This window comes from Camelus bactrianus, chromosome 20 (assembly GCF_048773025.1).
Source record: "Camelus bactrianus isolate YW-2024 breed Bactrian camel chromosome 20, ASM4877302v1, whole genome shotgun sequence".
Classification (NCBI taxonomy): Eukaryota; Metazoa; Chordata; class Mammalia; order Artiodactyla; family Camelidae; genus Camelus; species Camelus bactrianus.
In genome coordinates this window covers 35,861,770-35,882,589 of record NC_133558.1, presented here as the reverse complement: position 1 = coordinate 35,882,589, position 20,820 = coordinate 35,861,770, and the positions used below count along the sequence as shown (strand labels likewise).

General features: G+C 40.2%; 1 protein-coding gene across 3 annotated transcripts in view; it reads right to left on the bottom strand.

The window, feature by feature from the left end:
* Positions 1-3,990: 3,990 nt before the first annotated feature.
* Positions 3,991-20,820, bottom strand: part of TINAG (tubulointerstitial nephritis antigen) — a 63,862-nt gene continuing 47,032 nt past the window's right edge. The window contains exons 10-12 of one of the 3 annotated variants that reach the window (XM_045509337.2): positions 17,804-17,912; positions 9,899-9,944; positions 3,991-5,141 (exon numbers count right to left, since the gene is read on the bottom strand). In XM_045509337.2, the coding sequence (XP_045365293.1) occupies positions 5,071-5,141; positions 9,899-9,944; positions 17,804-17,912 (226 nt within the window). In that variant the 3' untranslated portion in view covers positions 3,991-5,070. Of the gene's footprint in view, positions 5,142-9,898; positions 9,945-15,712; positions 15,779-17,803; positions 17,913-20,820 lie in introns of those variants that run through there. The other 2 variants (XM_010973910.3, XM_045509338.2) reach the window with 2 other exon arrangements.

The window sequence follows — 20,820 nt, the reverse complement described above, 5'->3', positions numbered from 1 at the left end:
CAGGAGAAATCCCATTTTATTGGATTTACCTGTCAATGACTTTTTAAGTATTTATTTTTTTTAACTGAAGTATAGTCAGTGACTGTGTCAATTTCTGGTGCACAGCATCATGTCCCAGTCATGCATGTACATACATATATTTGTTTTCATATTCTTTTTCACTAAAGGTTATTACAAGATATTGAATACAGTTCCCTCTGCTTTACTTAGAATTTTGTTTTTTACCTATTTTTTCCTAAGACATCAAATGGAAATGTTTATCTATTTTTATAAAAAATTAATTAAAACATTAAAGTAGATAAACATTTCCATTCGATATCTTAGCAAAACGATGTAGGCTAGTGTTCATGGCTGAAGATGGAGAAGGTTTCCCCCTTCATTCAGTCACCCTGTTCCTGCCATTGTGGGACTGATCTTCCCTCCTTCACTGGCCTCTCTGGGGAGAGTGTGTCTGTGTGTTCTCTAAGAGTTTCCTTTCTGATACAAAGACACTTGATGAAGTGATGTTTTTCTACCCAGAAACACTTCATAAAACAGCTGTTTGTGAGATGATACTCTTTTTCCTCCTCTTCCTTCTTCTGAGTATGGAATCAACTTCTATCCAGAGGAAAATAGAAGTCCTGAAATCAGATCATAATCCTTTCATAGGCAATAACACCAAGACATCATACAAGTTCTTGATAAGTTACTGTGAAGTGGGAAGAATACCTTTCCTGACATAGAATATAATATATTCTCCATCAGGCAAGAGTTTAACCAAAAAAACGGGTGGGGCATATGATAGCAAGCATTAGAGTACGTAAAACATAAGCATTAACCAAAGTACCAAGCTCATGAGCCAATCAGTCATTGAGAAATTATTCCTTTTTGCAATCTTAATTTCCAATATCTGCATGGGATGAACCCACAATGCAATTTCTGGGTACCCTCTTATTTACTCCTTGCCCTCATCCTATGCTCCTCCCTATCTGGTGGAAGCCGGCCCTGCCAGCTTGATTTCATCACCTCTGCATCAGTTATCTTTCTGCAGGACCAGCCAAGGAGAGGCACCGATGAGCGTTTGGAGGGTGTGAGGAAGGGAGCAGCCGCAGTGCTTCTCTCCCTTCCTCTCTGTCTCGGGTACCAAATCCCGTAACACCGTGTCTTTGTTATCACCCCAGCTTCTTCCACACAGGCCAGTCACGCTCCCTGCTACCACCAGGAAAGTGCCAGCCCTCAGATCCCAGGAGCCCACCTCTTCATCTGGTCCCTTCAGTCCAGGATGATGGTACCCCGGCTGTTGCTCACCCCTCGACCGGTTGGCCATCCACTCCTGCCTCCTCTGCGCCTCCATCACCTACGCGACCAATTCCTCCCACTATATTCCTTTCCCTGGAACCACTTAGAGAGGTTCCCTGTATTTCTCCTTGAATATCAACTAACACACAATTCCGTTTTATGGGGTTTTAAGAGAATGGATGCATATGCATTTAAAAAACCTGCGGAAGCTTTTTCATTGTTTAGAATAGAATGAGATGGGACTCAAAACAATGCAAATCAGGAAAAGAGCCATGAGCCCTGTCTTCAAGATCTTTCCTCCTTCTTTCTTATGCGCATTTCCTCCTGACACCTCACACCTGAAGAAATAAACATTATTTGGCTGAGTGGAGTGGCCAAGCTTCAGTCAATGTGCTATATTAGGACTATTTCCTCTTTTTTCCCAGGAAAAACTCTATGCAGTAACCAGTTGCAACTGGAATCCTTAAAAAGCATTTAAATAGTGCAAACTTCAGATGCAACAAGCAGAAAATCAGGTCAGGTCTGAGTGTTTACAGTAATACCCAGTCTGAGACACAGTGTCCTGGCCGAGTTAAATGATCTTTATGGACAGGACTTCCTTCATCTGCCCTTAACTCAAAATAGTAAGACCCCAGATGTGCAGAGACTGGAAGGCTAAAGACACACGCAGCAGATGTGTGGTCCTCCCTACTGCTCAGTCCAAGCTGAGGTGGGAGGGCACACCTGCCGGCCAGGAAAGGCCACGGTGTAGCAGGACGCCGTCTAGTCACCAGTCAAATCAGTTCTGCAAAAAACTACTCAGTCCGCAGTGTGGACAGAGGAATGTGTCCATCCCTGTTTTTGAAAGGTTGACTCAGGGCCTTTCAATGATAAATAGAACCAGTTAAAGTTGTAAAAATGAGAAGCAACATCTCTCAAAGGAAGATGCCGACTCAACAAATCTCAGGACTAATATTTTCCTTATTCCCCTGGTATGTTTCTGTCCCAACTGGCCTCTGTCTGTCCTTTACCCCTTAGTCTCTAATCGCTGGACAGATAAATCCTGTGCCTTCCTAGGGGGCTTACTACTGTGATTTTTCTCTTTTTTTCCTTTTTTTTTTTTTTTTTTCCAAATCTTTGAGATCAGTTTCCTCATCAGCTGAGATCATTAGAATGGCAGGAAATTCTGAAACCACAGAATCTAGGTTTACAATCTAGACCCACAAGCTACAATGAGAAAATTAACTCCAACAATTCCATCTATTTGCATAACAAAGACGAGATTGGATCAACTTAATCCCATGTTTTTAAAAGCCAAGTTAGTCAGCTGGCATTTTCAGGCATTATCATTTAGTGCTCCCTCAGGCTTCAGCATCGAAGAAATGTTTTGAATAAAAAGTGTTTTCACACCTGTAGCAGAGACACAGCCGGCGCCCTGCCCACATAGCCTCACCTGCGCCATTTCAGTGGATCTGAGCCTGTCATCCAGCCACCAGGACCCGCTTTTCTTTGCCTGTGGGTTTTTCCCTGATGCTGGAACCTGCTTTTCCCATCCTTGTGCAGGGTCAGAACGACCAGGGAATTCAGGAGCCCCAGAAGCAGCCCTCAACCAATGAGCACCTCTCTTGGGTGGCCCTTGTCTGAAGAATGAACAGCCCCCAGCAGCGTAAGAACTAGTCTCCTGCGGTGGTGCTTTGTGTGGTAATGCACCCTTTACCGTCTGCCTACCAGCCTTGTGTCCCCACCCCACTCCCTTCTCAGTGTCCCTTCACCTCCCAAACAAACCAGTATTTGCGCTCAAAATTTTGTCTCACGGAATCCAAAGAAACAAAATCAAATTATCTCTCAACCCTCTCGGGACACATCGGCCAAGTGAGACAGGAGGGAAAGGGACAGGGCACAACCACTGAAGGAATGACACGGCCATTGAGGATAAGACACAAACTGGTTAGAACCAAGATGGCGGAAGGTCCAACCGGCAGTAGACCTGGGGGCCCAAGATAGCGGAAGATTCGACTTCCAGTGGACCTTGGGCCTCATTATACGCTCACTGTAATATATTAGCGTACTAAATGGGGCTCCCACAGGCACCATGACAGTTCCAGGGCTGGCCATAAAGGGGCAAAAAGTGGGTGGTGGCCCACTTCCTAGGAATTCCTGCCCCTTCCCAAACATAGCTGGAAAAATCCTCCCACTCATTCACGTAAAAATTATCCGGCCCATAGAAACTGACCCTCCCCACACCTAGTGGCCGCTCTCCCTTCTGAGCGAGAGGGACCACCCTCTGCCTGTGGGGTATGTCTCTCTCTAAACTTGCTTTCACTCTGCCGTGGCTCACTCTTGAGTTCTTTCCTGCGCAAAACCAAGGAATCTTCCTTGGCAGGACTTGCCCAAGACCTGGGACATGGCCATCCTCTCTCACCCCATTTTCCTGCAACACAGCCACAGCAAGGCCAGTCAGCCTCCTGTATACTTCTTAGGGGAGAAGTGAATAAATGCTTCTCCTGATAAAGTTGCAGTGATAGTGCAGAAAACAACCCTGCAACAACACTTACCTTTCTGAGCTCCATTTTCCTCGCAATTTAGAACATCTGGCTCATCTAACCAGGGTACCTTTGGTCACAACCACATAAAAAAGCCCTACACAGGAAATCCAGATGACAAGAGTCCCCAGAAATTAAGGCCACAGATATCCCACTGTTGTAATTAGAATCGGCCACGCTCACTCACCGATCAGCTTTGCTTCTTCATTTATTAGTTTGCCATTTCAGATGCCAGTGGATTATTAAAAGATTATATCCTTTCCCAACCATCACAATGATACTACTTTTGTTTCTCCGACAATAGAGAACTAAAATTAAAATTAGATGCAAATGGGTGCCAATGTAGCTTACTTTTCAGAATCTCAAGCAGTGAACTGTGAAATGGTTGTGATAAAAGTAAATTTATTCTTTCTGACTCATGGTATCACGTTGTTGTTTGGGAGGGTAAGTACGTTATCTTTCCAAATATCGTTCTGCAGCTCATTTTAATAGACATTACACAAAGTGTACTGGCTTCCAAAAATAGGAGTGTATGTTTATCAAGACTGTACTTCCATTGTCAGCCTCTAAGCTTTTCCATCACTCACTTCTTCTCCACATCACAAGTCCTTACCCAGTACTGTAAGGAGAAGTTATTTCCTGTCAGAGTCACAGTTATTTTGAGTTCAGATTGCGAGTTCAGTTTAGGCAAATGAAAAGAACCCAGATGTTGGCTATTGAGAGACACAATCTATTTCCACTGCTTTTTGGCAAAACATAATAAGCAAGGTCTGAATTCAGAAAGCATGATTCGGTTGAAAAAAAAATCGTAAAGATGGTAAATTGGTGTTTTCATGGCTTTTTGTTGTCTGAAGTCCTCAAGAGAGAAACCAGATGATTGCTACAAACAAACGCTATGAACATTTAAAACAAGCGCCATCCCGCTGTTTGTGAATCATCAAAGTCAAAAAGAACATTGTCATGAGAGAGAAATCAAGATTACTAGAGTGCTTAAAAGTTATTTAGCCCCTGGGCTGTCCTCTGTGAATGTTTTTCCAGACTCAGTAACATAAAGGAAGCAGGAATTTAGGGCCCAGGGTGAAACCAGAAAAACAAGTCCGTTGTAACAACAAGGTGAGAGGGCAATGTCACAGAGAACCTCACATCACTTAATTTCAAGGGACAGGGTTCCTTGACTGCACAGCCTTCTGGAAACGGGATGATATGTCATGGTTCGTCTGCACCTGTCACTTGGCCCCAAGCTGCGATAATCAACTTTTCAATGTCAGACTCATTTACTCCTCGAAGAATCCGGAAATAGCCGTTCTCGCCCCACGACTTTCCCCAGGAATTGGCAGCAATCTGCAGAAAAACAAAAAATGAGAAAAGCTGAATATTAATTACACTTGGCTTTTTTTTCTCATCCAGCCTGTACAATGACAGGGGACTCACATGTAGCTTGGATGCCTTTGACATGATAGACTGTGATGACTAAGAACCTAAATATTTTCTTACTAAGAATAAAACAGCTTTATTATTCATTAATTTATGAATATGCATGTATGCCCTTGTTTACAATAACCAGAACTGGTGGATCCCCCCAGAACACAATGGTAACACATGCGTGAGAGTTTGAAATGTCACATCAGAAGGTGACACACAGGCTGTAGCTACAGTGTCTTACCATGTGGCCAGCCCTGTATTATTTCTTCGTGCATTTTTTTAATTGGATGGTCAAGCGCAAGTGAGTTGCATGAGTTGCTTATACATTTTGGAAATTAACCCCTTGTCAAATATATGGTTGGCAAATCCCCCCCCCCATTCTCTAGGTTGCCTTTTTTTATTTTGTTGATCGTTTTGTTATGCAGAAGCTTTTCAGCTTTTTAGTATAGTTCCACTTGTTGATTTTCGCTTCTGTGCCTTGCAATTTGAGTGTCATAGCCAAGTAATCTTTGCCAAGAACAACGTGAAGGAGATTTTCCCCTCTGTTTCCCTCCAGTATAAGAAGTAAGTATAACCCTGCTCTCTCTTATTTTCCATTTGCGTGCAATATCTTTCTATACTCCTTCACCTTGAGCTTATGTGTGTCCTTAAAACTGAGTCACTTGTAGGTAACGTACAATTGGGTCTGTTTTTTTAATCCATTCAAATACCCTGTGCCTTTTGATTGAAGAATTTAGTCAATTTACATTTAAAGTAATTATTGATAGGTAAGGACTTACTAATGTCACCTTATTACTTTTGGATAATATCCAGAAATCTTGCTAAATATGCTTACTGTTTCTGTAGTTTGTTTCCATATGCTTGTTTATTTTCTATGTGCATAATCACGTCAACTGCAAATAACATCAGTTCTATTTCCTTCCACACTTCCTCTCTATTTTTTGTTTGTTTGTTTTACTGAACTAGGTGGAGCCTCCAGTAAAAGGTTAGTAAAGGTGAGGACAATGAATGTTTTATTTTTTAATGATAAGGAAAAAGTGCTCAGTATTTTACCAATAAAATGATGTTAGCTGAAGGGTTTTTGAGGACAGGCTTTATAAGATGAAGGAAGGTAGATTCTATTCCTAATTTGCTGAGATTTTAGATCGTAAATGAGTTCTGTGGTGGGCAGAACTCTAAGATGAACAACCCCCCCCCCCCCCCCCACCGTCCGTTCCTGCTTCCTGGTGTTCTTGCCCCATACAATCCTCTCCACCTGAGAATACAGTGTGAGTAGGTTACGTTATCTGACAAAGCGGAAGAGATTTTGAAGATCTGATTCCAATCCCCAATTAACTGACTGTGAGTTAATTAAAAGGGAGATTCGTCTGTCTAAGCTAATCAGGTGCGCCCTTTAAAAGACTGTCTATAGCCCGAGGCTCTTTTTCCTAATCAACTTGAAACTACTTTGTTTCAAGAGGATCAGTGAGAGTGACTACCGGGGGCAGGTGGCAAAAAACTGCAAGCAGCCTCCAGGATGTGAGAGTGGTCCCCACCTGACAGCCAGCCAGCAAATGAGGATTTGACCCAACAACCACAAGAACTGAATTCTAACAACAACCCTTGAGCTCCAGAAAGGAACACAGCCCAGACAATATTTTTATTGCCCCCTTGGGAGACCCTGAGCAGTAAGAGGACCCAGCTCAGTCGACTGGACTCCTGACTTACAGAAACGCTGAGATAATAAAAGTATGTTGTTTCAAGCCACTAAATTGTTGAGTAACAACTGAAAACTAATTCAGGTGCTGAATTTTATCATTCCGTTTTCTGTACCAGTTAAGGTATTCATAGTTTTTTCCCCTTTCTTTACTTTGGCAATGTGATCCACTATATTCATTGATTTTCCATTCAAAACCGACTTCACAACCCTGGGATAAACCTCACTTGATCCTAATATATTGTCCTTTTAATGTACTTTATAACTGTAATATTCTGTTTAGAATTTTGTTTCATAAGGGATATTGATCTGTGGTTTTCTTTTCTTATATTGTCCCTGTCAAGTTTTGGTATTGGTGTTATGTTGATTCATAACATAAGTTGGAAACTGTTTCTTCTCTATTTCCTAAAGGGGATTGATGTAAAGTTGGTTTCATTTATTTCTTAAATATTTGGAAGAATGTACCAACGAAGCCATTACAGACATGTTTCTTGGTAATACAGAGTCAGCTTTTAAAATAGTATTATAGCCAGACTTTCTATTTTCACCTTGTCCGAGCTTTGATACTTAGTTTTCGAAGGAATTTATCAATTTCACTTATATTTTCAAATCTATTGGAATAACGTTTTCACAACATCCTCTATTACCCACTTAATACCTATTGAAGCTGCACCAAAGTTCTCTTTTTTCATTTCTATGGTAATTTTTTTCTCTCTTGGTTTCTTTATGAGTCTTCCAAGGAATTCAGTCTTTTCAAAGAATCAAATCTTTGCTCTCTTGACATTCTCTATTGTATGTCTGCTTTATTCATTGATTTCTGCCCTTCGTCCTTCCCTTCATTCTATTTTGGGGACAATCTGAGTTCTTTGGCTTATTGGACTGCAGATTTCAACTTTTCCTCTTTTAATAGATGCATTGATTTTAATCTTTCTTTTTTCAAAGACTTGCATTTTTATATTAAATTCAGGACTGCTGTAGCTAACACAAGTTTTGACATAGCAGACTCTGTAAAATTTCGATCCCTTCAATTTGTTGGACTTGCCTAATGACCCAGCATACGGTCGACTTTGGCAAATATTCCATGTGCACTAAAAGAATGCATATTCATTCATGTCTGTACATAGTATTCTATGAAAATTCTATGAAATTTCATAGAAAATTAATTACATAAAGCTAGTTATTTGTTTTTTTAATCTTCCATATCTTTACTTTAGCTGCTTTTTCTATGAAATAATAAGTGAGATGTGTTGAAATACACTACACAATTTTGGACTTGTCTTCTCTTTTTTGTACCTTTCGCTTTGTATCTTCGATGCTGTGTTCTTTTAGCTTTTGTTAGAATGAAAATGTTTCTGATTTGCCTTTTTTAGAGACATCTGCCACTGGATATAAAATTCTAGGTTGACAGGTGTATCATCATCATTGTTATTACTAATTATTTTATCCAGCACTTTCACAGTGTAATTTTGTTGTTTTTTGACTTCCATTTTTATTTTTTCTGTTGAAAGGTCAGACATCAGTCTTTTTTTTTTTCTAGCTTTATTGAGGTAAAATTGACGTATCACGTTGTGTAAGTTTAACGTATACAAAATGATTTTATATTAATAACTATTGCAAAATGATTACCAAAATAAGATTTGTTAATATGTCCACCACATCATATAGTTATCGTTTGTGTGTGTGTGTGTGGTGAGACCAACTTTCAAATATATGTTACATACTGTTAACTATAATGACCATGCTGTACATTAAATCCCCAGAACTCATTCCCCTTATCACTAGAAATTCGTACATATATTATCTATACCTTACATTTTCTTTTTCCATTCATCTGCTGAGGGACACTCGGGTTGTTTTCATGTCTTGAATAACGTTCCAGTGAACACGGAGGTGCAGATATCTCTCGGAGATAATAATTTTGTTTCCTTCAGATACTTTCCCAGAAGTGAAACTGCTAGATCATATGGTTTTAAGACCCACCATCCTGTTTCCCATAGGGGCTCTACCAGTTTCAAATCCCACCAACAGCGCACGAGGGTTACCTTTTCTCCACATCCTCACCAAAATTTATTCCCTTGTCTTTATGACGAGAGCCATTGTAACAGGCATGAAGTGACATCTCACTGTGGGTTTGATTTGCATGTCCCTGATGCCTAGTGATGAGCATCTTTTCATGAACCTGTTGGTTATTTTTATGACTTTTTTGGAAAAAAGGCTATTCTGGTCCTTTGTCTATTTTTTAACCACATTATTGGATTTCTTGCTGTTGAGTTGTAGGAGTTTCTCAGATATTTTGGAGATTAACCCCTTACCAGATGTGTGGTTTATAAATACTTTCTCAATTCGGTAAGTCGAATTTCACTTTGCTGTTTCTTTTGCTGTGCAGAGGCTTTTAGTTTGATGTGGTCCTATGTGTTTATTTTTGGTTTTGTTTCTCCTGCTCTTGGTACTACATTTTTAAAAATCATTGCAAAGACCAATGTCAGGGAGCTTTGTTTCATACTGTCTTCTAGGAGTTTTACAGTTTCAGATCTTACATTAAGTCTTTAATCCATTCTGAGTTAATTTTGAGAATGGCGTTAAGATAGGGGTCCAATTTCACTCATTTGCATGTGAATATCCAGGTTTCTCAACATCATGCATTGAAAAGTCTATTCTTTACCCAGTCATCAGTCTTCATACCACTTTTCTGAAGGTAATTAAGACAGATGACAATAGAACAGAAGTTTTTCTCTTGATTCTCATTTTGAAAAGCAATACTGATTCTTCTCTTACAATTTGAAGTAAAAGGAGTTGAAGAAAACTCTTACTATAATATGAATGATTATAATGAATTTTCTGCTGGAGAAAACGCCAATATTACAGACAGTAACACAGTGACTTAGGATATGACCACATAACACAAAGCAGGGAGTAGAGACGCGGGTGATTCTCAAATACTCACTTGACAGTAGAAATTAAATTGGAAAGAGTTACATACCCAAAATTTTTCTTTCCGCCCTGATGCTCCTCTCAGTGTACCCCACCTAAAAATGACAGTGAAAAATATTGGTACAGTGAAAAATATTTGAGTTGCATCTTGATAAAATGCACATGATTGTCAGAATTATATCTTTTGTATTTCCTTTTGCCCCAACCTGTTTTATTATGAGACTGTCATCATTGCCTGTAGAAATGTGCACGTATAGTTTTCTTTTTAACAATAAGGTCATTTTCTTGTTCAGGATATACTCATCTATGTCTGTCCAAATGGCTTGGAATCACACTCATTCACTGTAAGATGTAAGTCTAGGAGAGCTGCGATGCAGGGGTTTAAAAGTACTTAAAGATGTCTCTCCTCTCTACAGCTTGCCTTCTGAAACTCCACCCTAAATGGGCAAACTAAGAATTTCCAAGGCTACTGATATAAACCATAATGTGAAAAAAAAAGATTATTGTTATAGAAAAGAGAAGTTAGGTAAAAATATTCATATGCATACATTATTTTATAAAATGGTTATATGCCTATTATGGAATTTCTCTATACTCAGGTACATACGGAAATCAAATCCTATAGTCTCTGTACTGGTCCATTCTCAATGCAGCATGTAAGAGTTCATAAAAAATCCAAACTTACAATACCTCGTTTCTTTTCTTGGCTGAACCCCATGACGTAGATGTTACTAACGTGTTTTATTTACTAAAGAAATACCAAGAATTGTCCAAGATGACGGAGTGGGAGACGTTGAGCCAGGATTCCAAATCCCATGTTCTTAATATGTAATATTCCTTCTCTGATAAACATACAGTCCCCAACTGCAGTGTGTCCTGAATGGCATCAGTGAATGTGGAGAAATCATGTTGACTACCATGTTCGTGAACTTTGATAGATCATGAGAAAATATTTCTGCCCACATCAGTCCACCTCTAATATCCCAAATCTCAACATCAGAGCGCCTTCAAGCTAAATCATGGTACACCATTGTATAACAAACATTCCTGGAAGAGATACAAATTTGTTGTTCAAACATTTTCAACATGTCCAATTGCCAGAAATCTGTTTTTAATAGGGTACAGAATAGAAGGGTGGCACCATAGTGTAATGACATTGCCTAGAGATGACAGGTTTATGGTAGGGGTCTCGGGACATTCAAGAAAATATATTAATGCATTTGGACCCTTTGGTATGAGACTGAGGGAAGAGAAAAAGTGATTTGAGAGGTAGACAAACATTAAAGAACAACTTTGTCTTTCTTGTGTTACTGATGGAAGCTAAGACTGATAATTGCACTGATTGCCATGTCTTTTTTAGTTCTCTGCTACAGAGTAGACTGGAACACTTTAGGGTTTCCAATATTCTGGACACTTTAATGTGTAAGTTCAAACTGGTTCAGTTTTCAAAATCATTTTCCAGTTTTCTAATTGCATTTACATCCTTGTAACTTTTCTAAAAATGCTATCACCATTGAAAAAAATTTACCAATCATACAAGGTGCTCCCAAGTCTTCAAAGGTCATTATGTCCTTCAAGAGTAGATCATATCTGAAACCTTGAGTTGCTCATTTGTTACTCATCATGGCTATCATGACAATTTTGGGATGCCCATACCACTCAGTCAAACTTCCTTTCACATGGTCTGACCATGAGTTACTTTAGCTATTTACATAAAATATAAAATACAAGACTAAATTAGAAGAATCTAAGGAACCATTTGACTCCAAACGAATGCAGGTGGGAGAGGATCCTCATATCTAAGATCCCACCAGACATAGTGAGAAACTGAGGTCTATCTTGGTTACGGTACTAAGGGGCCTCATAAGAAAGAACCTCCAATCAGGAAAGACATATTCAGACATGACAAGCTTGATGCTGTAATGAAGTCTTTATCAAAAGAGAAGAGGAGCAATTGAGAGTATAATTTGCTCCCTGTCACTCAGATATGTCCAAACTCAGCTCCACACTGAACTCAGCTAACTTGGGGAAGAAAAGTCAGACTTGTCATTAAAACCCAAAAGAGCTATTTCACTGAACACTGTATATTCCATAAAAGACTTTAATGACACTCAAATAGAGGGTAGTACCAAAAGTGGAAAAAGGCTTCACAATTTGCATGCTATTTCTAACTTCTTATGCTCCACTGCATTGAGGGTGCTGCATTAGAAGACAAAGTAACATAGAAGAGGGAAATGGAAAGACACAACAAGAAAAGTACATGAAGAAAGAAGTATCGCATTTATTAGGTCCATTTTAGAGACCCCTAGACACTCTCAGAAATATTGACACATTGTTTTGGGGCATGAAGATCCACAACAATATATGGGCTTAAGATTTGGCAAAATAATGACTACTCATAATTCCATTACCAACAGATCAGAGGCTAACCACGGTGGACCCTGGAACAATACGAGTTTGACCTGCATGGGTCCACTTATACATGCATTGTGTCACTACATCCTACTACAGTACTACAGGATCTGCAGTTTGTTGGACCCATGGATGTGGAACCGTGGCTGCTGAGGACTGACTGTAAAGTTACATGTAGGTTTCCCACTGGGTAGAGGGTCGGAGCCCCCAACCCCAGGGTCGTTCCAGGCTTGATTCAATTCTAAGGAAACAGCACTTCCTCACAAAGAAGAGGCACTTTAGAAGGTAGCCATATAATTTTTCTTATTCTAGGTGTTACCAAATAAGTTAAAAGTGAAATAAGCTATTTTGGAGAGGTCTGAGAAATACAAACTACCACTTTTACATCATTCAAATGACCATATTTTTCATGTGTTCCTGTATACTTGATTACAATCATCTCAATATTTTTGATGGTGTAATAAGACAACAATAATTCTTAGCTTGCAAACCTACTCACTCTTTGGAGTTGCTATACATTTCTTTTCAAGAAATAGTGCTATTTATCGTAACTTTAAGATGCAGTATTTTGAGCACCAGTCATTTTTCACCCAAGGAGAATGTCAGCATTCAAATTATTATCACCATTCTCAAAATGGACAGGAAAGTTAGTCAAGTCTTCAAATAAAGGTGAGAGAGGAAAACGAAAGTAAGTCTGCTGAAGCGGACGGTTTCAGAGGCTAGGATGCTTGTGGAAAAAAAAACATAAACAAACGGTGTTAACCTTTATGCAAAATTCAGTTGGGAAGAAAATGTCACACCTCACCACAGAAGCGACTGCGCAGTTCCACTGCATTACAGCCGTTGTGATAAAGGACAAACAAAGTTCGCCCATCACAGGTCCTAACGTTTACACCATGACAGTTCCTAAGATGGTGATCAAATAAAGTCGCAAAGGAATGTTGCAGAAAAGCAGACAAGTGGGTTAGTTTTCTAAATATCCCAGGCTCTGAACAACTGGGAAAAATCACCTGAGTCCAGGTTATTTCTCATTAGTGTCATAGTGTATTCATGTAATTAAAATCTTTATCTAAACAAAGATGGTTAACTAGAAAAAAGCAAAAAAATTCCTTACAGTATTCATTTACAGGAGAGAGTCCCTCCTCTCTTTATAGTATATATGTGTGTGTGTGCGTGTGTGTATGTGTGTATGTGTATATACACTTCCCCAAATTGTGGTCCTGCACTTTTGCTTGTCATGTTACCAACAGGCTGAAAATATTAGGAATACGTGTATATTTTTCACAAATCTCTTCTTGTCAGACAATGAGTGTCTCTGAGGACATGAGGATTTCCATTCCATTCACATCTGCCCCAAGTCTAACTATTCACTCTCTTCTTTCCTTCCCTCATACCTCTTCATTCGGAGGACTATTCACAAACATTTCTTCAGGAGGACCAGAACCTTAGCTGTATTCTGCTGAGATTGTTTCTGTAAACTTGTTAACCTGTAGCATAGGTCCCCAGGCTGGAGAGACCTTAACATTTCTTGCCTGAAGGGATTCCACTTCATAGGAACTTATGTTGTTCAATTTTTTTTTCTACCTCATTAAATTAAATTGTTTCCACTCGTTGTGAAGACCCACTAATGCTGCTTTTCCCTCAAAATTTAGGGACACACGGGAAAATGCTGGTAATGAGAAACTGCAGGCAGCTCCTAGCCTGTGGACCACATTCTCTGAGGATGCAGGGGACCGATGGCTTCCCGCTCTGAGTCTATGGCTACGTCCCTCACTTTGAGCACATGATCATTTAAGCTCTTCCTTCTGGATTCATCTTATATGTCATTTTAGGTAGTTCTGGAAACACCCCTCTTTTGCATAATATTAAAAGTCTTTCTTGGAGAGGCAATAAATTCTGCAGAGTAAAGCATTAAAGAATGATGGGGGATTTTGTACAGCTAAGACTATGGCTATTTTTATGCATATTTCCTTTGAAAAGGATGCTGTTCTTCTCAGATAACTGTGTTAAACAATATCAGACTTCTTAAAACTCTATGTTAAGCTACGTCTCGATAGTAAAAGCACTGTAAGTGAAAAAGTACTTTGTGTATGATTTTAAATAGTAATAGTTTTTTTTTTTCCTCTCCCTTGGTTTTGCTTGATTTTGCCGTTGAGGCTCATATACACAGTGGCGCTCACGCTAGACACGGTAAATAAGAGAAAATTGAACACATAACTTTCCGAAAGTGGTATTTATATTCCCCTAAACATGTCTCTTAAAAACGAAAGCACAGAGCATCTTGAGTACTTCATTCATTTATTTCTGCCTTTACTTAGCGGACTGCTGTTTAGTGCAAAGGAAGTAAATGTTTTGCCTTCAAGAAGATGCAGATCTAATGAGAGTGATGCTGGGATGTAGGAAACAAACAAGTATAAAAATAATCTGAATTCTATCATTGCTACCTCTGTGAAAGGTGGTTTATGATTTTTCTGTGGGCTACAGATGAAGAAATCAACTGCTCAGGGCAAAGACGACTCCTTTCACAGAGTCAGGCAGACATTCTTCAGGTGGAAACGGGGGGTGGAGAATTTTAGGCACAACAAGTACGTGCAAAGTCATGAGAGAGCCACGAAAACCTCATCTCAGCTGCGCTTGACAAGGGAACGGAGGTGGGAGCCGAAGGAAATAAAGTCAGAAAAAAAAAAAAGCACTCATGACTGCGAAGCTTGGCATTTACAAAGCTGGTGGTCAAGAATCATCCAAATCCGAGATGTGACATGATCCAGACAGTCTTTCAGAGGGACTGCCCTGACGTTAGCACCGGGCGGTAGAGTCCCGGGGGGGGGGGGGGGGGAGACTCAAAGCTCCCAATGCACGTTGCCCTCAAAACAAGACATAGAGAAATTCCGAAAAAGCATGGAAGCCCTCCAAAGCAAAAGTTGTTTGTGCTTATAATAGATGGGTCTCCAACACCTAGAAGACTGGCCATCACTTAAGCAGCCCTCAAAAGATATTTTCTGAGCAAATACACTGGCAGTGGGACTGAACAGGAGGGCCCAGATTTGAGGGCTATGTTGGAGAGAAACTGAAGGAATTTATTGGCCAATTTATATTGACTGAGAGGGAGAAAAAGGAGTCAAGGTTAACTGCAGGATTTCAAGGTCAAATGGGTAGGGAGGGTACATCAAATGTGGCAAATCTTGAGGTGCACCGCACACTGCATAGAGACGTGCTCCTGGCCATCGGGGTGCCTGAGACTGTAATGACAGAGCGGCTTTGTCTCCTTTTGAGTTCCCTCTGCTGAGAGTGGTTCTGCATATTAATGTTTAAATTCGTGGCTTTTCGGGGTTTCTGACAGGCTACACACTAAAAGAACCAAGGAAAAGTGATTATTAAACAAAACTGTGAAAGAGACTTTCTGCAGAGTGACGAATTCTCCTGTGACGGGAATAGTCATTTGCTAACTCACATGTCAAGATCCCATTGGCTTCAGGAATCAAGTTCTTTAAAGCTGATCTCACGTGCATCTAAGAATCTGGAGTTACAAGAAGAAAAAAGCTTTATTTTATCTTGACAGTAGGTATATTACACGGTAGCCCAATTGTCTAGATCAGAATGTTGCAATACTTCTGATGTTGGCCACTTCTGGGGTCCCTGCATGTGTCCAGCAGACTGACAGCAAGAGTTCAAACTCATGTTTTCTGGGCAGACCTATTCTGTATCAGCGAATATAGATCCAGACAGATAGAAAGCAAAGTTTCTAAATAGCAGACATGCAAAGAAATTTTATGCAGTACAGACAACTAGAACAGGAAATTCTGGAGGAAAACAGGGAACAAACACGTAAGAGAGCCTGATGTGGCATTCCAAACCTTCATATGAAGCAAATGAAGGTCAGATAGGATACAAGTGTGAAGAAACCACCAGGTGAGCTTCAAGTCAATAACCATGATATTGACTACTCTGGAAGCAGGATTTTCCTTTTAAAGGTGAGACTGTAGAGAGACTATGAGCATCCTTCAACCCGAAGATGTGCAAGGTAACTGCAGTAAGAATGAGGCAAAGATACGCACGCTTTTGTCGTGATGAACTAAGCAAAGACACTTAGTAACTTCATTCAAAAATAAAAATCTCAGGCTTGGTGAGTGTAGCGAGTGTGGCAGTGTCGACTACAGAGAGCATCCAAAAGTGGGAATTAATGCTAGATCAGAGATGAATCAAAGCAGACTGCATGGGAAAGCAAAATAAAATGAGGGTGTTCCCCAACCCCCTTCATTTTCTACTGAAGCAAAATGCCCATCAAGCCAGGGTTCCCTGAATCTAAGTTTGGGTCCTTTTCCTGCTGTGTTCCCCCCACGGAGCTGCAAAATTTTTATCATCGATGGAAGAAGCAGATGGGGATTTCTGAAAGATCATTTCTTTGGTCGGAAAATGTCACAGACGATTGTGTGGGTTGTATGTTCCTCCTTTTAATTAATCATCCAAACAACACTATTTACTGAGTTGCTGACATATGGCTGACACTCTCCTAGCCTAATATTTCAGAAAGCGAAAAGATTGCTATGTTGTACCATCACGTGTAATTTGGCCTCTAAAAAGGATTATGGAGGAAACGAGTGACAAGGTTGTGCCCAATTTGTGCTCTGGTCAGAATGACGTGCTGTAGACCAGGCAGAACATCCCTCTGCATTGGCTGCACTGACAGAAGATATGTTAAGATGTCCACACCATGCGAAGTGTACCACGGAGAGCACGCGCAGGACCAAAGCCGTCCATCATCGTCAATGACAGTTAACTAGGGTTGTATCTAATGAAGATACACTTAGAGGGAAAACTTCAGCCTTTGGATGTTAGGCATAGACTTGGCTTTTTATTTTCTTCTAAAATCTTGGCACTGAAAGGAGACTGGGAGATTACAGCATCCTCCAGGGGTTGGAGTACATGACTCATAGGCTAAATCTGGTCCAAAGCCTGTGTTTGCAAATAACACTTATGAGACAATCAAGCTCATTCATTTACATATTATCTATGTCTGTGAATATTCAAGACGGTAAGTCCCCACTCCCCACCCCCCCGGCAAATTAATCTAACCAGGGGAAGGCAGACACGAGTGGAGCCATTTCCAGCTGTGATGAGGAGGGGCATGGTGGGTCTTGAGTAACTTGTAGAAGATGCTGAGAGGAAGGGACGGCACAGCGGGGAGGAGAGCAGGAAATAAAGCCAGCAGCTACCTTTTGTGCCTTCATAAAGGAATCATGAAACGTTTGGAAGGGGAAGGATGGTAGATAGCCTTCGAAAGATAAAGCTGATGATGTGAACAAAATGGACTAAAGTGAGAAAGTGTGGGGATGGAGGCAGGAAGAGAACAGCGTGGTCATAGCAACACCACTCCAGCCAGGGTGGCTCTCATCACTTCCAGCCAGCTCTGTATGCAGAGATGTAACGAACATAATTGTCAGAATCATGAGGAAGGGAAAGAATAATATCTGATACATTTATTTTAAAGATCAAAAAAAGTCAAAGCTGTCAGTTAATGTCATAAGTAGTACTCATTCATCACCTGCCAAATCCAGGGTTTTTCTGCAACCTTTCCCTTTTCGGTGGAACATAGACTTGGCCTGACCTTCTCTTTGGTCCCATTGAAGTCGTCAGTCACATCCCACATGTTTCTGTTCAGGGAAGACATCGCTCATTGCCATAGCAACACACACACCTTTCAACAAAATCTCCCAGTTCGTTTATTCATCAGAATTGTCACATATGTCATATTCCTGGAGCATAAGAAAAAATTCTGACCCTAGATCCCAGCACGGTAACCTTGCATTATATACTTTCTTAAAATGTCCCATGATTGTCCTGAGAATGCTCTCACTTTCAAGGGACAACCAATCCACACTTCTTCCTGACAAAAGCCACTCCTCATGTCCCCTCCACGCCCACCACACATCTCTGCAAATTCACAAGCACACTTTACCTAACCTCCCTGTGAAGTCTATCATATCTGAAACTTTGAGGGCAACACCTGCCACAGAACGTATTGGATTATAAAACAAAATCACCAAAAATAATCCATTCGGCTCCATTTGGAAGGTAGCACTGTCCAAGGGACTAGTGAAGCCCCACTGCCCAGACCCCCCAGACCTGAAGTGTCCACAGAGACTAAAACTCACCCAACAAGAAGGTAGAGTTCACTTTCCCAGTAACTGAGAGCCATTCTCAGCCTTGGTGTAACTGTTTCCCCAGGTTCTCCATAGATCTAGAGAATTGCCTGTAATCACCTTCCTCGGTCGAAACATTTGTTCACGTACCATGTCTTTCCTTGATATTTACCAGCTAGGAAGTTATTACTTCAAACCATGTTATTTACACAATCCAGTGGGGTTAAAGTGTACGTGACCAAACTCCCTAACTACTTTCCTGCTTTTCTTGCTACAAACAGAACCGTACTATCCAAGGTCATAAAAATTTAATCACATTTACCAAAGAAATTAAATATTTCCTCCTAGAGTCACATTCCTCTGTCCTTTCTCATTCTTATTAATCTACTGGTCTTTTTGGAGTGAGGTGGATCAAAAATTTTCTAAACATAAAAAAATTGAAAACCATCAATATAAAAGTGTATCACATCATCCATAAGTACTCAGTAATGCCATAATTAGAACCAGCTCCAGATTAGACTTTCAAAGATAATTCTGAAAACAGAGTCCGAGTAATAAAGGTAAGAAAGAAAGAGTTAAAGAAAATACAATTTTTGAAAGAAATGAAAAAAAGCATAAAATGAGCAGCTATTAGGTGGCAGGCATACTGTCCCATTTAATCCTCACGACAAGACACTGAGGACACTATTATTATCCCAATGAGAAAATTGTGACAGAGAGAGGTGAGAGGTTACTGCCTGAGGTCACCTAGGAAGAAGGGCGGAATTAGCATCTGAACCTAAGGTTGAATGGAAATCTCATTTCTATATGTTCTACAGCGTTTGCTCCACAATCAAGGTTAGTCCTGTGCTGCCCTGAAGGGAAAAAGATCTTAGAGACCTTCATGTGCATGTATGTGGGTGTGCGCACACATCTGCACGTGTTATGCAAACAACGCGTGTTATATATACACTTTCTAGAAGGCATGCTTTGATGAATGTCAAGAGAGCTTTCTAAGAATTCTTTTTAAAACAACACTCCTACCATGCTTTACCTAAATAAAAATAAAGCTTTACTTGTTGGCCATTGTTGCTTTGCTTTTTAAAAGACCGGCTCGTAGTAACAGCCCTTACGGAGTTAGCAGACCTGCTCAGCGTTTGAGATGGCCAATCGATGAGAGACCAGTGTCAACAAAAGGAACATATGGAACCCGAACGGCGCTGGCAGCTTGATTCAGTCCTGACCACCCTGCGCTCAGCACTGAAGAGAGAAGAAAAATAAAGCCCATTGAACAGTTTCTCCCCGCTGGGTCCCTCTCCGCCTTCACGCTTCTGTCAGTGAGGTCAGCTCAAAGGATCCCAAGGGTTTGCAGAACCTCAGTGGCTTTCCTGTATAATTGGTCGCTTTCCACGGCTGCATCACGTCATTGGGTCTTGTTTTATTTTATTTGTTAAGGCTCCCCACGTTACTCTTGTCAGTACCCTCACCGCCTGGCAAGGTGCCTAGTACACGATCAATGCTCAATAAAATCTGCCAAAAGTTTGAGTTGAGAATCACTTTGGGGCACATCTCCATAAACTAAATAATTGCATTTTTCACTTTCCAATAAGTCAAATATTTCTACAATGGCTGCACCAAACTGCATTCCAACCAGCAGTGTAGGAGGGTCCCCTTTTCTCCGCACCCTCTCCAGGATTTATCATTTGTAGACTTTTTAATGATGGTCACTCTGACTGGTGTGAGGTGATATTTCATTGTAGTTTTGACTTGCACTTCTCTGATAATTAGTGATACTGAGCATTTTTTTCATGTGCCTATTGGCCATTTGTATGTCTTCATTGCAGAATTGCTTGTTTAGGTCTTCTACAGAATCGGAGAAAATATTTGCCAGTGATGTGACAGACAAAGGTTTAATTTTCAGAATATCTTATATAAACAGCTCATACAACTTAAGAACAACAACAACAAAAAAAACCCAATCCAAAAATGAGCAATAGCTTTTTTTTTCTTTTTTTCTTTTTTAATTGAGTTATAGTCCGTTCAAGCAATAGCTTTTTGACGTAGACATGTCTGACTTCAACACACAGGCTTGTAACCCTGTGTTGCATCCCAGTGGTTTGCCAAACAAGATTAGTATTGAAGTCACTTGAGTTGAATATTGATTCTGCAACCAACCAGCATGTAATCTCTGGAAAAGCTCTATCTCTAGGTCTTCTTCTTTTACATTAGGTTATTGGGTAGAGAAAATCCAGGGTCCTTTACAGATCTTAGATGGGTAAAACGTTTTAAGTTTGAAAAGCGGTAAATTCTTTAATCAACATAATCAAATTATCATGTTACTACTTCTTTTATTTTTTAATGTTGTTTACTATTGAGATACTTCAACCTGGTAATGAAAGTAAAATAAAATAACAGTTTAGAAGCCAAATAGCTTCATCTT